The sequence below is a fragment of the Hydra viridissima genome, unplaced genomic scaffold (assembly GCF_058129835.1).
Source record: "Hydra viridissima isolate aposymbiotic clone 2 unplaced genomic scaffold, HvirCarnegie_v1 scaffold_11, whole genome shotgun sequence".
Lineage (NCBI taxonomy): Eukaryota > Metazoa > Cnidaria > Hydrozoa > Anthoathecata > Hydridae > Hydra > Hydra viridissima.
Genome location: NW_028324310.1, coordinates 5,364,903 through 5,382,457, shown reverse-complemented (window position 1 = coordinate 5,382,457; position 17,555 = coordinate 5,364,903). Strand labels below are relative to the sequence as shown.

General features: G+C 30.4%; 2 protein-coding genes and 1 pseudogene across 2 annotated transcripts; 2 read left to right on the top strand and 1 right to left on the bottom strand.

The window, feature by feature from the left end:
- Positions 1 to 706: 706 nt before the first annotated feature.
- LOC149881858 (zinc finger BED domain-containing protein 4-like) lies at positions 707 to 1,464 on the top strand. The gene is made up of 2 exons (XM_090065854.1): positions 707 to 1,004; positions 1,067 to 1,464. The coding sequence occupies exons 1-2, from the start codon at positions 707 to 709 to the stop codon at positions 1,462 to 1,464; spliced, it is 696 nt and encodes a 231-aa protein (XP_089921980.1).
- A 2,930-nt stretch (positions 1,465 to 4,394) lies between these two features.
- Positions 4,395 to 6,465, top strand: LOC149881857 (uncharacterized; annotated as a pseudogene).
- A 6,794-nt stretch (positions 6,466 to 13,259) lies between these two features.
- On the bottom strand, positions 13,260 to 16,149 carry LOC145187824 (uncharacterized). The gene is made up of 4 exons (XM_090066356.1): positions 15,735 to 16,149; positions 14,563 to 15,598; positions 14,299 to 14,460; positions 13,260 to 14,223 (listed from the first exon to the last, which is right to left on the bottom strand). The coding sequence occupies exons 1-4, from the start codon at positions 16,031 to 16,033 to the stop codon at positions 13,309 to 13,311; spliced, it is 2,412 nt and encodes an 803-aa protein (XP_089922482.1). The 5' UTR covers positions 16,034 to 16,149; the 3' UTR covers positions 13,260 to 13,308.
- Between the last annotated feature and the right edge of the window lie 1,406 nt (positions 16,150 to 17,555).

Below are 17,555 nucleotides of genomic sequence, written 5' to 3'. Positions count from 1 at the left end.
TTTGAAAAAGATTGAATATATTTGAAAAAGATTGAATATATTTGAAAAAGATTGAATATATATTTGAAAAAGATTGAACATATTTGAAAAAGATTGAATATATATTTGAAAAAGATTGAATATATTTGAAAAAGATTGAATATATATTTAGAAAATATTGCATATATTTTTCAATTTGAATATTGCTACAACCCGGCAGGCATAGTATATACCGTGCCGTCTCCTGTGTATTAAACCTCCTTGGATAGGGCAAAATGACCTAATAATGGCCGGGTCTTATTAAGAGCCAAATTTGGGTCAGCTTTTGTTACATTTATTTACTTGGCGGGACATTTACCTAGTTGATTAATATTATTTCGTGTTTCTTTGATATATCTATGTTTTATTTGAGATTTTGTAAATTTTTCTATTAGTCTTGATTTTGTAGAAATCTTATTTTTGTCAAGGTTAGTAGAAGTAAATATTTTATACCGGTGTTGCGTTAAAAAAGTTAGTCGTTAAAAAAGTTTACAAATAGTTCTGCACATGCGTTACGCATGCGCAGTATGGTCAAAGGAGTGTTCGTTAGGGAATGAAATTAGACGTTAAAAAAGTTGCATTTTTCATTAGGGTATGTAAAATAATAAAAATTAGTGTATACTTTATATTAAAAATGGCTGTCCATGTTTACTCAGTTGCTGAAATTATTTTATACTTTATGTTAAAAATGGCTGTCCATGTTTACTTAGTTGCTGAATTCATAAGCTTTACTACTGATATATGGACCAGTAGTTCAAATGAAAGCTTCATTATCCTGACAGGTCACTGTTTAGACAATACATTTAATCAGAAAACTGTTGTACTTAGAGTAGCTCCTTTTCCTGAGAGGCATACAGCAGCAAATATTGCTGAATTGATTGAAGATATTATGGCTGAATTTAAAATATCACCTTCAAAAATTCATTTAATAGCTAGAGATAATGGTACAAATATTGTTAAGGCTATTAAAGATAGCCCATATGATAGTATGGCTTGTTTTTACACACACTGCAACTAGTAATTAATGAGTGTATTTTTGAACAAACAGTTGTCAAGAATGTCATTGCAAACTGGCATTCAATTGTTGGGCATTTTAGCCATTCTCCCCAAGCCTGCCCTAAACTTAAAGCTCTTCAAGAAGCAAACAATGTTCCTAAGCACAAACTTATTCAAAATGTTCCAACAAGGTGGAATAGTACCTGTCATATGTTAGAACTAATTTATGATCAAAGGAAACCTCTAACCAAATATGCACTTGAAAATGGTAAGCTTCCTTTATTAAATGCAAACAAATGGATGATTATTGGACAGTTTTGTGTTTTGCTAAAAGATTTCCACAAAACAAGAGTTCGCTTGAGTGAAAGAAATTCTATTGTCTCAGATATTATACCACAGATACAGTTTTTGAAACATTTCATTAATAAAGCTTTAATTGATGACAACTAATTCAATGGAGAATAGTTTCAAACAATATACTGATAACTATAACATCATCTTGTCAATATTTCTTGATCCCAGATTCAAATTAAAAATGTTCAAAAATGAAAACACCTTTTTAGCTGCTAAAAAAAGTACTGAGAACATAACCATTCAGCTTATTAAAACCCATGAAAATATAAAAAACATCAAAGTTACTGAAAATGATCGGTCTGCAGCTTGTGACATTGAAAATATTGACTCAGAATATGAAAATAATGGTACAGTACTAATGGAATAGAAAGATATAGTAGAAATGGGTTTTGACAATTGCTTTGAAGAACTTGTAGGATTTAATTCTAAACAAATCAGTCAACCACAAACTTTAATTTCAAATGAAACTTTATTAAACAAAGTTCAACACTACTCAAATGAAGACCTTATTGACAAAGAAAGCAATCTTTTGTTGTGGTGGAAATCACAGAAAACCAAAATGAGACTATTAGCAAAGCTTGCTTTAAAGTATTTAAGCTGCCCACTGTCTTCTGGGGAGAGTGAAAGGCTTTTTAGTATAGGTGGAAATGTATATACTGCAAAGAGATATAGCTTAACAGGAGCTCATGGTGAAATGTTAATATTTCTGAACTATAATATGAGAATTTAAAAATATTTGATTTTGTATATATTACTATAATAAGTATAGTATAATTCTTTTAGAAGTGAGTATCTATGTTCTATTTTTTCATGAAATATAATTTATTTAGGAGTTTAAAAGCTTTGATACTATGAGGAGGTCAAATGAAAAAAAAAATGTCATGAAAATTGTATAACTTTGTAGAATTAGAAAATTACAGGGAAAAAAAAATCTGGAAAAAATAATTGAAACTCTCTTTGAGAGCTTTTGCTCAAAAATAAAAAAAAGAATGCCTCCCAATGCCTTAATCAAAATTTCAAAGCATATTCTGTTGTGGATTTGAGGGTTGCGCAAATTAAAGAGTATCATTAGCCAGGGTAACTTTGGTCAGTTTTGGCAGTTTTTCTTAAACATCTCTGAATCTTATTAGTTTTTTACAGTTTTCTCTTGTGGTAATAACATTATAGGTCTTGGTTATAGGCCTCTATATTTATTTTTTTAATTTTTTTATTACAAATATTTATTTTTAAATGCTGAAAAGTGGCCAATGTTACCCCAGGTTTCTATCATGTTTGATCAATAATACCCCTGCTATGGGGTAACATTGGTCACTTTTTGGAGTTTTAAAAAATCATCAGTCCTTAAACACTTAGAGAAACATGAAAAGAACATTTAAATGGACAAAAAATTTTGCAACTAGCTCCCTGTTATTGTGCAAAAGTCATTAAAAGTCATTTTCTAGTAGGTCATTATCGTTATCTGAGGATGATGACACTTGTTCAACTCTTGCCCTTTTCTTGTTATTCTTGGTGTTACTGTTATTCTAGGAGTTGTGGTATTCACCAGATCTTGCGGTGTTATCGCTTTGCCAGATGTGATCTTTCTCCCTCTGGTGCGATTTGTTTTGCCATCCTGTCCACAATGTTTCACTAATAGACCTATATCTTCATTGAATACTTCCTTAACAGTACTACCGGTACCTCCTCCAATGTCTTTGTTAACCTGTGGCAAACGCTTCATGACCATCTCTTTATCGAAGAGAAATATTCCACTAGCCTTGAAGTCAGATCTCAAATTATCGCTTTTCAATTGACGTTGCAGTAGAGCAAGAAGACCGAGGAACTGATTTTTTGGTATTGATTCTTTGATGCGCGTTTCTATCTTTAGCGGGCGGAAAACAGCAACGTCCAGCGGTTGAAGCAAATGGGAAGCGTATATTCCGAACTGTCGACTAGCCTTTCTCACGCTTATTCTTCCAGTTAAACATTCTTTTATAGCATTGGACAACGTTTCTTGACTGTATGAAGTTGCATATGCTATTGAACCACGCTTTCGCTTATATTTCCTCGGCATTTTCACCGGCTAAGAATTCAAATGTATCAGAAGTGTCAAAAGATGCCAAAATAAACTCAATGTAGTCTACGAAGTAACTGTGCTATATTCACAAAAACTGTTGATATACCAAAATTGTTGATATAATAGTCGATATATATTGTTGGTATCTCTAACAAAATTAAAACATGTTATCTTTGTTAAATTTTAGGAATTTAAAAAAAAATCAACAATTGACCCCGGTCAACAATTGACCCCGGTCAACAAAGTCACCCCGGCAACCAAAGTTACCTCGGTTGACGGTACCATTTTGAATACTTTTTTAACGGGCAAACCTTTTTAACGCCGTTAGGCGTTAAAAAAGTTTTAACGATTTTGCGCATGCGCAGATTTCACATTTAATAAACTTTTTTAACGACTAACTTTTTTAACGCAACACCGGCGGTACTCATTTTTGTTTTTTTCAAGCAACTTTGAGACGCATTTAACGAAGTATTCCTTCGTGTACGGCTTTATGATATATTTTGATCTGTTTTGTTAGTTTATTATGTTTATGTAAACTGTTTTATTTGTCAACACACGAAAGGAAGAAGCATAAATGTAGCCCAAGCTCAAAGATCTCAAATAGTCTCATTAATAGCCACTCGTTTGACCAAATAAGAGCCGTGGCTCTTGTATGGTACTAACGTGGCTAATATTAGGATCTTAGTGTAATTTATACTGTATAAACACTATAAAGTAAAATTGATTTCCAATTTATTTCAAATGCATCAGCTATTTATATAAACATAAGATATAGGCAAGTGCTGATGTAACATTAATTTAGTATATAGCTAGTAAATATATAAAATAGTAACTTATCTACACAATACATGTATATACTTTATATACTTTATATATATATATATATATATATATATATATATATATATATATATATATATATATATATATATATATATATATATAATCATTTTTAAGTCTTATACTATATTTTAAAGCTTGTATGTTATTTCTTTAAGTTGATTTTAATCATGGAAAGCACAAAAAGGAACAAGAAAATAAAAAATAAAACTGCCTCTAGTTTTAACTCAAAGTTTACCCAGAAAGTGACAAAGATTAAGAGATTTCAGTGGTCTAGTGTTGATATGAAAAATGCAATTACAGCTGTTGAAAGTAGTTTAATGTCACAACGAGAAGCTGCATTACAATTCAATGTTCCCCGGTCAACTCTTGGTAAATATTTTAGAGGAGATTCAGTTCTTGGTGTTAGACCTGGACCTAGTCCAATATTATCTAGCAATTTAGAGAACAAGTTAGTTGAATATGCAGCAACAAGGGCTACACTTGGATTTGGATTTGGAAAAAGACAATTTAAAAAATATGCTTCTGATTTAGCCATGAAACACAATTTAAAGTTTAAACATTCAACTCCTTCAGAAAAATTGTGGCGCTCATTCAATAAGCGACATAAAAATTTAGTTTTGCGAAAGCCTGAAGGTACTTCATCAGTTCGCCATCAATGCATGTCTGTTCCAAAAGTAGCAAAATATTTCTATTCACTTCATGAAGTTTTGCAGGAGACTCATGCACTTTTAAAGCCATCTTTGATTTGGAATATGGATGAGTCCGGGTTACAGATGGACTTTAAACCTCCAAAAATAGTTGCAAAAAGAGGTACAAAACACCTTCAATCTCGTACTACAGGAAAACGTGAAACCATAACCATTATTGCTGCTATAAATGCTGCAGGTGATTTAGTGCCTCCACATTTAATAGCAAAAGGTAAAACGATTAGGTCTCTTCAATCTTTTAATACTACAGATGCACCTTCAGGCTCAAATTGGAGTTTTAGTGAGACAGGTTGGACAAAGCAAGGGATTGCTTATCTTTGGTTCACCAATACTTTCTTGCCTAACATAGGCAGAGATAGGCCACAAGTTCTCATAGTTGATGGTCACGATTCTCATAACTCAGTTGAATTATTGTCTGTTGCAATTGAAAATAATATTCATATTGTGGAAATGCCAGCACATTGTTCGCATTGGCTCCAGCCTCTAGATCGAACAGTATTTGGTCCTCTTAAAACATATTACAATCAAATCTGTCATGAATTGATAAATGAATATCCTGGAGTTACTGTTGACAAGCCTAATTTTTGTGGTCTTTTCAAGAAAGCCTGGGATCAAGCTCTCACAGCTGATAACATTATTTCAGGGTTTCAATCGTGTGGCATATATCCATACAATCCATCTGCTATTCCAAGCACAGCTTACTTGCCTAATTCTGTCTATTCCATACAACAACTGCTTGATGAAAATGATCTGCTTGAATCAAGTTTGCAACCTATCAAAACTGACACTAGAATAACAACATCAGAAAGTTTAATAGAAGTGGGAGTTGATTTTGAAATAGAATCAAGCGCAAACAAATCTGAAAATACGTCTGAATATAAAAAAACATATAACACTGATTTGGTAAACCTTTACAATAATACTGCTTCTTTGGTTTGGGATACTTATTTAACACATGAGCAGTTTACAACTTTCAACTTCTGTATCCAGAATTGTTATGACATTCCAGATCCTTTGTATAAAGTATATAAAGAATTCAAACTGAAAAAGAGTTCATGCATAAAGGATGTTTTTGACATAGATATTCCAGTGTCAAATGAAAACACAGATCTTCCTATTCAGTCACTATCATTAGCAGAACCCAAAGGGTTCTGCTAATGATAGTGACAATGATATTTTGCCTTATCCAAAGATATATACTATCAAGTCAAAAGAAAATCGAAGAAAGGTTCAAAAATATTTTGTATTAACTTCACAAGAAGCTATGCAATCGAAATTGAATAATGAGGAAAAGAAAAAAAATAAAGTCAAAGCAACTGAAGAAAAAAGATTAAAAAAGAAAAAAGAAAAAGAACAACAGAAGAAAGAGACACAAAAATTATCTAAAAAAGCTAATTTAGTTCAAGAGATTAATAGCAATTAAAAAATTTCTCAACTGATTTTTTTTATTTCCTATTTGATACACTAGCTAAATTTGAATAACAAATAAACACTCCGTTAAAGTACTGCTATAAACCAAGAAAAAAATATTTTTTAGCAAAACAGAGTATATTTTACTATACTCTTTTTACTAAAAAATTTTTGTCTTAGTATCTAGTAGTTCCTAGTTCATTATTAGGCTATAATCATCTGATAAAATAATACTTTTTGATATATAAGCATTCTTAGATATGTCAGTTATAGGTTATGTAGGTGGCTCATAATAGGTACCATTTCTCAATTTGCTGGCTACTATTTGGTCTACCCGGCCATTAATTGGTACGAAATTGAAATCTCTGTTTAAATACATTTTTCTCTGAATGAAGCATATTTTAGTACTAACTAGGACTTTTTTTAGGTAAAGCCGTTTGTCACCAATGTAACAGTGAAAAAATAAAAGCTCCGTTAGATTAAGGCATTCTTCACGGCTATCAATAAGAAATTTATGGCCATTAATTGGGCACTTTGCCCTATAGCTTTTGACCTTATTACAAATGGCGGATTCAATTTCTAAACAAAAAAGCGGCTTCACTTTTCGTCTAATAAAATCCCGCAAGTTAGACATCTAGTATATATAATATATCATTGGATCTCAGTTATCCGGGCTGGCCCATTTGTAATCTAAACAAGTTTAATTTTTATATGTAAATCTTAAAGCTTGCGAGATCTCGTTTAAACGAGCCAGCTCGGCTAAACGGGCTAGCCCGGTTCATGTAAACAGCCCCTTAGATTCCTCAATTCCAAATACCATGTAATAGAAAATATCCAAATACCATATAATAGAATACCACATAATTTTTAAATAAACTTTACGTGTACCTAAAGCGTATGAGTGTTAGAGTCTTTAACACGCGCAAAGATTAATTTAAATTAAAATAATTTGAATTTATCAAACTAAAACGCGCACATTTACTAATTAAAATAACTTTGGTTTTTTAAAAACCTTTTGAAATATTAAAAAAAACTTATATTTAACAATATCAAAATACAGTATTATATTACATTACTTTTCTATGACCAAAACAAAAAAGAGAAAAAACTAGTATTAGCGAAAACAGTATCACTTTATTATTACGTCATTAATAAAAACAAAGCTTCAGGGGTAAGTGGTTTTCCATTTTCAGATTTTTTTTTTTTGAAACTAATGTTAGATATTAAAGGATCACTTTTGATCAAGAGATAATGGTACTGGTTCATCATAACATTCTTTCTTGATATCAAAGCTGTATGGTTTAATCTAGCTTTGCGAATTTCCTTATTCAGAGCCTCTTGTGGCTCCTCAGAGTAAAACCGACTGGCAGTTCTAATGCCTCAGCGTTTTCATATGCCCTTCTGGTATTGTTCTTATAGTTAGTGTAGCCAAAATCCTGCATTTCAACTGTAAGGCTTTGCTCCTCTCTAAACTTCTGTTGAACATACTTCTATTTTTTACTGACTTTTTCAGAAGAGGATTTGGCAAAGCATAGTTTAATGTTTTTCCATCTTGTGTCACAATTTGCCTATACTAGATGGAAAAACATTAAAAATAATAATAGTAATAATATTAAAAATAGTAATAATATTAAAAATAGTAATAATAATAATAATAATAACAATAATAATAATAAAAATAATAATAATAATAATAATAATAATAATAATAATAATAATAATAATAATAATAATAACAATAATAATAATAATAATAATAATAATAATAATAATAATAACAATAATAATAATAATAATAATAATAATAATAATAATAACAATAATAATAATAATAATAATAATAATAATAACAACAATAATAACAATAGTAATAATAATAACAATAATAATAATAATAATAATAACAATAATAATAATAATAATAATAATAACAACAATAATAACAATAGTAATAATAACAACAATAATAACAATAGTAATAATAATAATAATAATAATAATAATAATAATAATAATAATAATAATAATAATAATAATAATAATAATAATAATAATAATAATAATAATAATAATAATAATAATAATCATTATTATTATTGTTATTACTTTTATTATTACTTTTATTATTATTATTACTATTATTATTATTACTATTATTATTATTACTATTATTATTATTACTATTATTATTATTAATATTATTATTGTTGTTGTTGTTGTTGTTGTTGTTGTTGTTGTTGTTGTTGTTGTTGTCGTTGTTGTTATTATTATTTTAATTCATCTTCTTCAGATAATTGAAGATGAAGTGGTTATGAAATAGGAAAAGCAGCTTAATAAAATTACTTTTACCAGAAAAGCTTGTTATTTTTGTTGTTTTTATGAAATTTAGCAACAAGCCAAATGAAAATTTATATATATATTTCACGTAAGCAGATTTTTTAATAATTCTGCATGTTTTTTAAAGCGTTAGTGCATTTATTTACATGCAATTTCATTATATTACATTTTAGATACCGATGATGTGGAGCAGCGAGTTGTCGGACTTAATACAGAGCTATAGTTTTTTATTGTAAGCTTTTATTGTTTTTTAATCTTGCAAAATAAATTTCAACAACTTGAACCTAATTGTTTCTTTACTCATATGATTTTTTAAAGACTTTTCAAACTTAACACAGTCGGCAAAAAGATATCTAAAATGCATCTAATATACATCTGAAAACTGGTCTAAAAGATTTCTGAATTTACGTCGTGAATGAACGCTAAATAGAAGTCTATCTTATAGACGTCTTTTAGATGTATTTTATTTGATATGAGGTGCATCATTTTAGATGCATAAAAGATGTGCAATTTACATCTATTTTATTTATTTTAGCGTTCAACACGACGTGAGTTCAGACATCTTTTAGACCAGTTTTCATATTTCCAGATTAAGTTAATCTGGAATTTTTTGACTTTAATAATATGAGACGGTATTGTAAATGACCATTCATTTTTGAATTTAATAATATCAGTTAATTATTTTGATTTTTTTTGATAGGAGCGATGGTTTTTAACTTTTTGTTGTTTACGTGTTAACTTCCTGTCATTTATTTTTTGTTTAAGAACATTTTTAAAAAAATGAATAGCTTTAAATAATCTTTTCAACTTCATATATAGGTACGACAAGTTTTATTGATATAAAATAAAATAATTTCAGTTGATTTTATCTATCATAGCTCAAATTTTATGTCATCTTTAGAGGTCCAAATTATTTTAGACTGTCTTTGCAACTTAAATAATTTAGTTTCAGTTTTTTTTAAGCGTTTTTTTTTTTAAGTCAGACAGTCACTTGGTAACCTAACGTTGCTATTTGTTTAGGATTAATGAGGGTAAAAAAAATTATTTACGTAAACTGGCTAAAATAGATGTTCTTCTGCAAAAAACAGGTTACACCCAGAAGAGTATTGCCAAAATCGTCAACGTCTCTCAGGCTACAGTCAGAATGATTAACACCAGACTCCATTTAAAGATGGAATCAAAAGCACAGAGAATGGTTTGCTAAGGTTGAAAAAAGATAACAAGTGCCAGAGATATAAAAAAAATTGAGAAAAAAAAAAATTAAGTTATTGAACACGATTAATTGATGCCAGATACCAGCAAGAAAAAAAAAAACAATTTTGGAAGACCAAAGCTTCAACATCTCAATTGGTTCCTTTAAAAGGAGAAGTTACGATCTGGGATTCAAGTGCAGAAAACCACTGAAAGAGCCATAGCCTACGCCTACAATGATTCAAGCAAGGGTACCGATTGGCTTTGTTTCAATTTTTAAGGAACGATGGAACAATATAAAAGACTGTCCAGCAGACCGGCTGGTTCCACAACTAGAGAGTGGTTTCTGACATAATAACGAGTAAACAGAAGCTCACAGACTGATTGAAGTGTTTGAGACCCAGATGTTAAAGCATTAAAACCTCTCAGTTCATAAATGAATTGTCACGGCGCATCAAAGCTCTTTTGAAGTCGAAAGGAGTCAGGACCAAGTGCTAAGTTTCATTACATGCTTTGTATATGTCAATATAGAGACTATATAACAAAATAAAAAAAAGTTGTGGTTGTTTACTGTATTGTTTAGTAATAATGTTTTGGACACACAAAAAATTCTAATAAAAAAAAAAGGCGAAACATTAAAAATTTTAAGTCTCATAATATGAGATAGTACTGTAGTAGTCAGGGCTGTGGAGTCGGAGTCGGAGTCGTGGAGTCGGAGTCGGAGTCGGAGCTCATTTTGGCTGGAGTCGGAGTCGGAGTCGGAAAAATTGTACCGACTCCAACTCCGGTTTAAAAAAAATCTTTCAAAGTTTCATAATTTTCATAAGGATTTTATAGTTGTTACAAAACTACAAGTCCCAGAATGCTCTGAAAGCTGTAGGATATCCAGACACAATGGGAATTGTAGTTTGCAACAACTGGAGGACAAGGAGTTTGACATATTATTTTTAGGCCTTTAAAACAGTGATAAGCAATAGGGTATTTTGCTGCTTATCACTGAGAATCATATATCACCTCCCTTGCGCTCTCCTCTAGCTTCCGTTAAACTATATAACTTCGTGATCCCCTAACTCCCGACTTAAATTGTCTGGCACTGTGCTACATATTCTTAGTAGAAAGCTAGGCGTGCCACCACCAAGCACCAAAGAGTTGCTCCACAAACAGAAAGACTGTAAGTATTCAATTAGCTTTGTTTCTCTGGAGAGAGAGAATATTAGAAAATTAGTGATTGAAGAAGCTGTTAAACAAAAAGAAGAACTTAATGAATGTCTCAAGGGACGCTTTGTGTTTCTTAACAGAGTGAACTATTTTGCAATCAATGTTTAATTCTTTTTTGAAAAAAATGAAGCAGTTACCAAGACATTGGCAGTAAAAGACGCCAAAACTAATCACACCAGCGAATTTCTCCAGGTCTCAGTAGAAAAGATTCTTAAAGAATATGAACTTAAAGAAGAACAAGTTCTTTCATGTTTGAAATATTGTCCAACTGACAATATTTCAAACATGATTTTGACAAGTTCATAATGTTATTAGCGACCGCATAAGAGTTTATTGCATAACCAGAGTTCAGAAAAGTTGTTTGTTCAGAAATTGTTTTCTTATAAATATTGTTTAAAGCACTAAGTGGCTGGATTATTTGTATCATAGTGATGAAATAGCCGATGTTAACATTTTACTACAGTTATTTGTTGTTACGAACAAATAACTGTAGTAAAACAAACAACTATTTGTTGTTAGAAATTGGTTACTTATGAAGGATCGGAGTCGGGAGTCGGAGTCGGAGTCGGTCCATGATAAAATCAAGGAGTCGGAGTCGGAGTCGGAACAGCAGCTTACCGACTCCACAGCCCTGGTAGTAGTCCTTAAACTGTCACTAATGAGAAAACATGTGCAGAAGATTCCTTCAGAAAACATCTGTAGAACCCTTCAGAAGATTTTTCACTTATAACAGAAGTAGCAGATGCTAAAAAAAATTTCTTCAAAAATTTAAATGCAAGGGATCATTTAAAATGCACTCATTAAAAGTCATAGCATTCAATTTGAGTCCTAAATTTTTTCATAGTGTGACAAAAACAACGTTGTAAATGAAAAAACAAATTTTAAAAAGTAAAACTTAAAACCAAGTTTTATAATTTAATAATGTTGCCTCTTAAATGAAAGTTTGATTCTTAATAAGATGTTTGGTTTTTCGACATGTACCTTGGTGCATAATCTTGGTGCAAACAAATTGTTTGTAAAACTTTTAATGGAACCTAATCAACAAGAATAAAATGGTGAAATTGAAGAGCTGTGTTCAAAAATTATTTTAAAAGTGGAAATCAAAAACCAATGATTACATTTAAAATGTTACAATATATTGTTCTCAGATATTTTTCCAAATTTATTTACGGCATTAAGTACTTAATAATTTCATTAGCAATTGTAGAAAGATTATTTTAGAAGTAGAAGATGATAAAAACCTATTTAAGTACAAAAATCAATTTTTAATCATTGAAATACTTGATTTTGAAGTATTTTATAAATATACGTTTTATTATATTAAATACTTTAACACACGAGTTATTACACAGTATAACATACAATGTGTTGTTTTTACGTTTATATATATATATATATATATATATATATATATATATATATATATATATATATATATATATATATATATATATATATATATATATATATATATATATTAGGGTCCGTCAAAAAAAACGAAAGTCATAATTGAACATACCATGGTTTCTTTTATTATGAATTTAGGTATTAGTAAGACCCCTGGAAAATTTCAGACTCATAGGTGCACTACTAAGCCCTGCACTTTAGGTTTGAAAGTCACTTTTTTACGTAAAATAAGGTGCCGTTGTGATCAGGGGCTCGAAAAAAAGGTCCGAAAACTTTTTCAAAAATGCCATGGTATTTTAAATCATGTATTTAGGTGTTAGTAAGACCCATGAAAAATCTCAGACTCTTAGGTACACTACTAAGCCCTCCACTTTGGACTTATAGAGACCCCATCTATTAAAAAAAAGTTTTCCTCAAAACGTTTTTTTTTTATATAACGACAACTTATGGGTGCTGCTGATGACGGTTGTGTTTAGTATGCTTATCATTTTTTATAGCTTGTTATTTTTAGCTTAGTGGATCCATCTAGATATATAGTATCATTTGTTTAGGACAAAAGTTTTTTAATAGACTTACAAATTACTCAATGTTATTTGACAGAAATTTCTTATATCTTACAGCAAACTAAGTTGTGTAAAATTAAAACATAAGCAACCTTATTATTATTTCTTTATTTTGATAATTCAATAAAGCAAATATTTTATTGAAATCAAAGTATCGCATTTCTTCCAAATATATATTTGATAGTGAAAATATTAAACCATTATGCCACTATTTAAGATCTTTAAAACAAGATTTAATCTTTCCTATTTTAAATTTTTGTTTATGACTTGCAACAGCTAAAAGATTTGCCTGTTTGTCACTTTCGTGCCCAAACGACCCTGAAAAATCCTGGGCTAGTTTAATTCCCCTTTCTGCACAATCATTAACCACATGGAGAGATAGTACAAATTCTTTATATTTTAGAAATCCAGGAAAGAGCTCCCAATTTGAAGGATTTATCTTAATCCATTCCATTTCAAGCATGGTAAGTTTCAACTTATCAAATAAAAACCAACTCTCTGGTCCAACAAGTTCAGAAAGAAGTTTAGTATGACCATTTACTACAATCTGTGGCATTACCTTACCTAGTTTGTATGAATATGGCATCTCTGGCCTAGGAGTTTTGTAAAGCTGAAGAGCAACAGCTTGTCGAACATCTTCTGGTAAGTCCTCATTAATGAGACATAGTACAACAAACCTTTCAGTTAGATACCAGAAATGATTCTGCATTGAATTGAAGCATGCCTTAGCAGAATTAGGGTTTCTATCTATGTACTGAATCATATCATTAATGGCTTGTAGGTCCTGAGATGGAGCAGTACTGGCCAAAGGGGCTTTAATAAACCAAGCTGTATAAAATACTGAAATAAATTCACCCATTTTTTTAATAACAACTGCCTCCATAGTAGATACCAAATCAGGTGCAAGGATTGGAATTTGTGGAAGTAGAAGGTCAAGTGTTAAATAATAAATAGCTTTGGCCATAAATCGGGCATGATGACAAGCCATTGGCATATGGAACTTAAAGTTGGTTACTGATCCACCAAGCCAAACAATGCTGAGTTGAACAAGGTACTTATAATCTCCTCGAAGAAAGAAATGATCATCAAGGCAAGTTTGGAGAAATGACAGAGCTTCAGAAGCCTGGAATATAATTTAAAGATTTAGCTTTATACAAATATCTTAAATATTTAACATAAAAATCATGGTACCACTTACCTTGATTGACAAAAAAGTCCCTGGGTCTTCTTTAAATCTCTTAAGATCTGTGTAACATATTCCTTTCCTCAATATTTCATTCCAACTCTGTTTCAATTTCTCAAACAGTGGTTCAGTTGGACCTAATGTTTTTGTCCTTTCAGTAATTGAATTGCAAAAATGCTAAAAAGTTTTAAATAAACTTGACAAGTCTTGATTTTAATAGTTTTTTATTTTAATTTAGCTCTTGCAAAAAATATTAATAAAAAAAAATTATACTTATACCTTGATGTAAAGCTCATACATATGATGCCTGCAAGCTAACCATCCCATAGCTTTTCCCCTACATTTCTCTAGTTGTGTACAAACACCATTTAACCATCCAGTGTTCGTGGCAGTTGTATCAAATGACAGAAATTCTACCATATCAAATAAATCCCATTCTTCAAGGATTTTTTGAATTGCTTTTGCTTGTGTGCCTGCTTTACCATTGTCTACAGGAACAATGCCAATAAGTTGAGCATCAGCATAGCCTGGACAGGTAATAATAACAGCTACTCTCTCAATTTTTTTTCTGCCTTGACTTGTACTTTCAGACATTATCTTTGAATCAAAATGTAGAGTAAGACATTTATTTTTAACAAGATTTTTAAACTCTTTTTTGATTTTTTGAGCATTTTCATTAACTTTTTGCTTTTTCTGCCTCTGTAAACTGCTCTGTGATATTGAGAAATCATCAATATGACCTCCGCTGTTATTTATGATAGTAGCCAGTGTTGCTGCAGCTGCAGTTGAAGAGATTCCAAACCTTGACAAAGTAACTCCTATGTCCTTCCCAATTGCTTTTGGAATAAGAAGCGGTATAAAATCAGAACCTCTGCTTTTTTTTCCAGGAATAACAAAATCTTCATCTATTTCCTCAATCAGATTAGCATGTTCAAAATTGTTATCAGAATTAATACAGCTTATTTTCTCCAATCTCTCTTTTTTTTTCTGGACCTCCTCTTTTCTCTTTCGTTCTTCTATTCCCTTTCTCTTTTGAAGCCTATTATATCTTGCTTGAAACTTAGTATCTTTGCAAGAAATTGTTTGCACTCTTGATCCTCTTTGATCTTGCAGAAAAACTAGATCTTCTTGTCGTACTTTTATATCCTTACTGCTATCTTTCAGAATTCGCTCATCACAATCCTTACGAGCAATATCAAATAATTTATCTAACTTGTTTGTAAACTCCTCTCTCTTTTTAATTGCTTTTGCACCAATATGATGCTTAGATTTTTCCAATTTCTTTCTTTCAGCTTCTAAAGTCACTATTTTTGTCCTAAACAAACGATACTATATATCTAGATGGATCCACTAAGTTCATTATATATTCACACAGTACAAGTTTCTTAAACCATACATAAGCTGCTTGTATGTATCATTTTATATTCATTATGAAAATATTAATTAGGTACCTAATTGCTTGATCTTGGATAAGGAAAGGAATTCCTGCTTTCAACCAGATTTTCTTCACTTGGTGTAGAACACAAAAATACTTTTCGTTTAAGCACCCAGTTTCTTTCGTGCAGCTTGCTTGAAATTTATCATTTAGGGAACAAGAACTCACATCACTGGATGAGACATTTGAATTTTGCTTGCGCTTTATGAGAAGCCTGTAATGGTAATACTTTAGAACACTTCTATTAGTTGGAAGTTTAGTATTAGCTAACACCTCTGTTCTTCCTCCTACAAGAAACACTTCTCTTTTCGACATTTTTTTTTAAAACTTCAAGCTAAAAATAACAAGCTATAAAAAATGATAAGCATACTAAACACAACCGTCATCAGCAGCACCCATAAGTTGTCGTTATATTAAAAAAAACGTTTTGAGGAAAACTTTTTTTTAATAGATGGGGTCTCTATAAGTCCAAAGTGGAGGGCTTAGTAGTGTACCTAAGAGTCTGAGATTTTTCATGGGTCTTACTAACACCTAAATACATGATTTAAAATACCATGGCATTTTTGAAAAAGTTTTCGGACCTTTTTTTCGAGCCCCTGATCACAACGGCACCTTATTTTACATAAAAAAGTGACTTTCAAACCTAAAGTGCAGGGCTTAGTAGTGCACCTATGAGTCTGAAATTTTCCAGGGGTCTTACTAATACCTAAATTCATAATAAAAGAAACCATGGTATGTTCAATTATGACTTTCGTTTTTTTTGACGGACCCTAATATATATGTATATATATATGTATACATAAAATATAGATTTCACGTTTCCATCGTGCACAAAACCACCTCTGAATTAAACTAAATTCTTAGTCTTTTCTAACAGGTGCTATGATACAGAAATTTTTTTTAAAAAAGTGAAAGTTTTTTTGCAAGCTGTTTTTGTTTCTATTATCTTTGAAAAGTCTTTTTTCCATAAATTGAACATAAATTTTATACCTTTAAAAAATAAAAAATCTCTTTTATATGCAACTCTCTAATTATTCTATAAAATTTGAAATTTAGGAAAGATTTTAGTGTACAAGTTGGAATGAATGTTCGCTATCTTCATGAAGTTAAGCTGTTTAAAGAAGTTCATATAATTTTTTAAAGATACTGAGGTTTGAATGAATCCTAACCACTTTAACCATGACCTACTCACTCTATGCCATTCGTAAACTTTAGAAATTTAAAAGTCGCATCCTAAAAGTCGTATCCTGAAACTTACAGCGATGAGGAATAAGAGATAAAATTTTGAGATAGGGATTTTAATTAGAGTTTTAAGAGTTTTGTAATGATAATAAATCTAATTTCTTGTTTGGTTTCCTTTTTCTTTGCTACAAACTCAACTTATTTTTTTAGTGATTGTTTTTCACGGTATGTTATTGTATTTTTGTTTGTTTGTATGTTAAAAATCTTCTATGGAAATCTAGTTTAATAGAGAGCAATGTTTATTTAAAAAATAATATCTTGAAGTATATCTCTAAAATCACTAATATATTGAGAAATACGTTTTCGATTAAAATATTTAGAAGTGTATAAATGATAGTAAATGAAAACCGCCGGGGGAAAAAGTCAGACACACTAATGTCCTTTTGAGATGTTTTTCAAGTTTTTTTTTAATTTCGAACAGGCAGGGGCGAGAACTTCAAAGTTTTCAAAAAATGACCCTGTCGACTTTTAGATTGTCTTTAAATGTTATCCGTTGAGTTGTCATGATGCTAATCCTGTTTGCTACATCAAATATATATTTTCTTTCAATCAATACAGCTTAAATATATATGTTAAAAAGCTTTGTCTTTTCAGT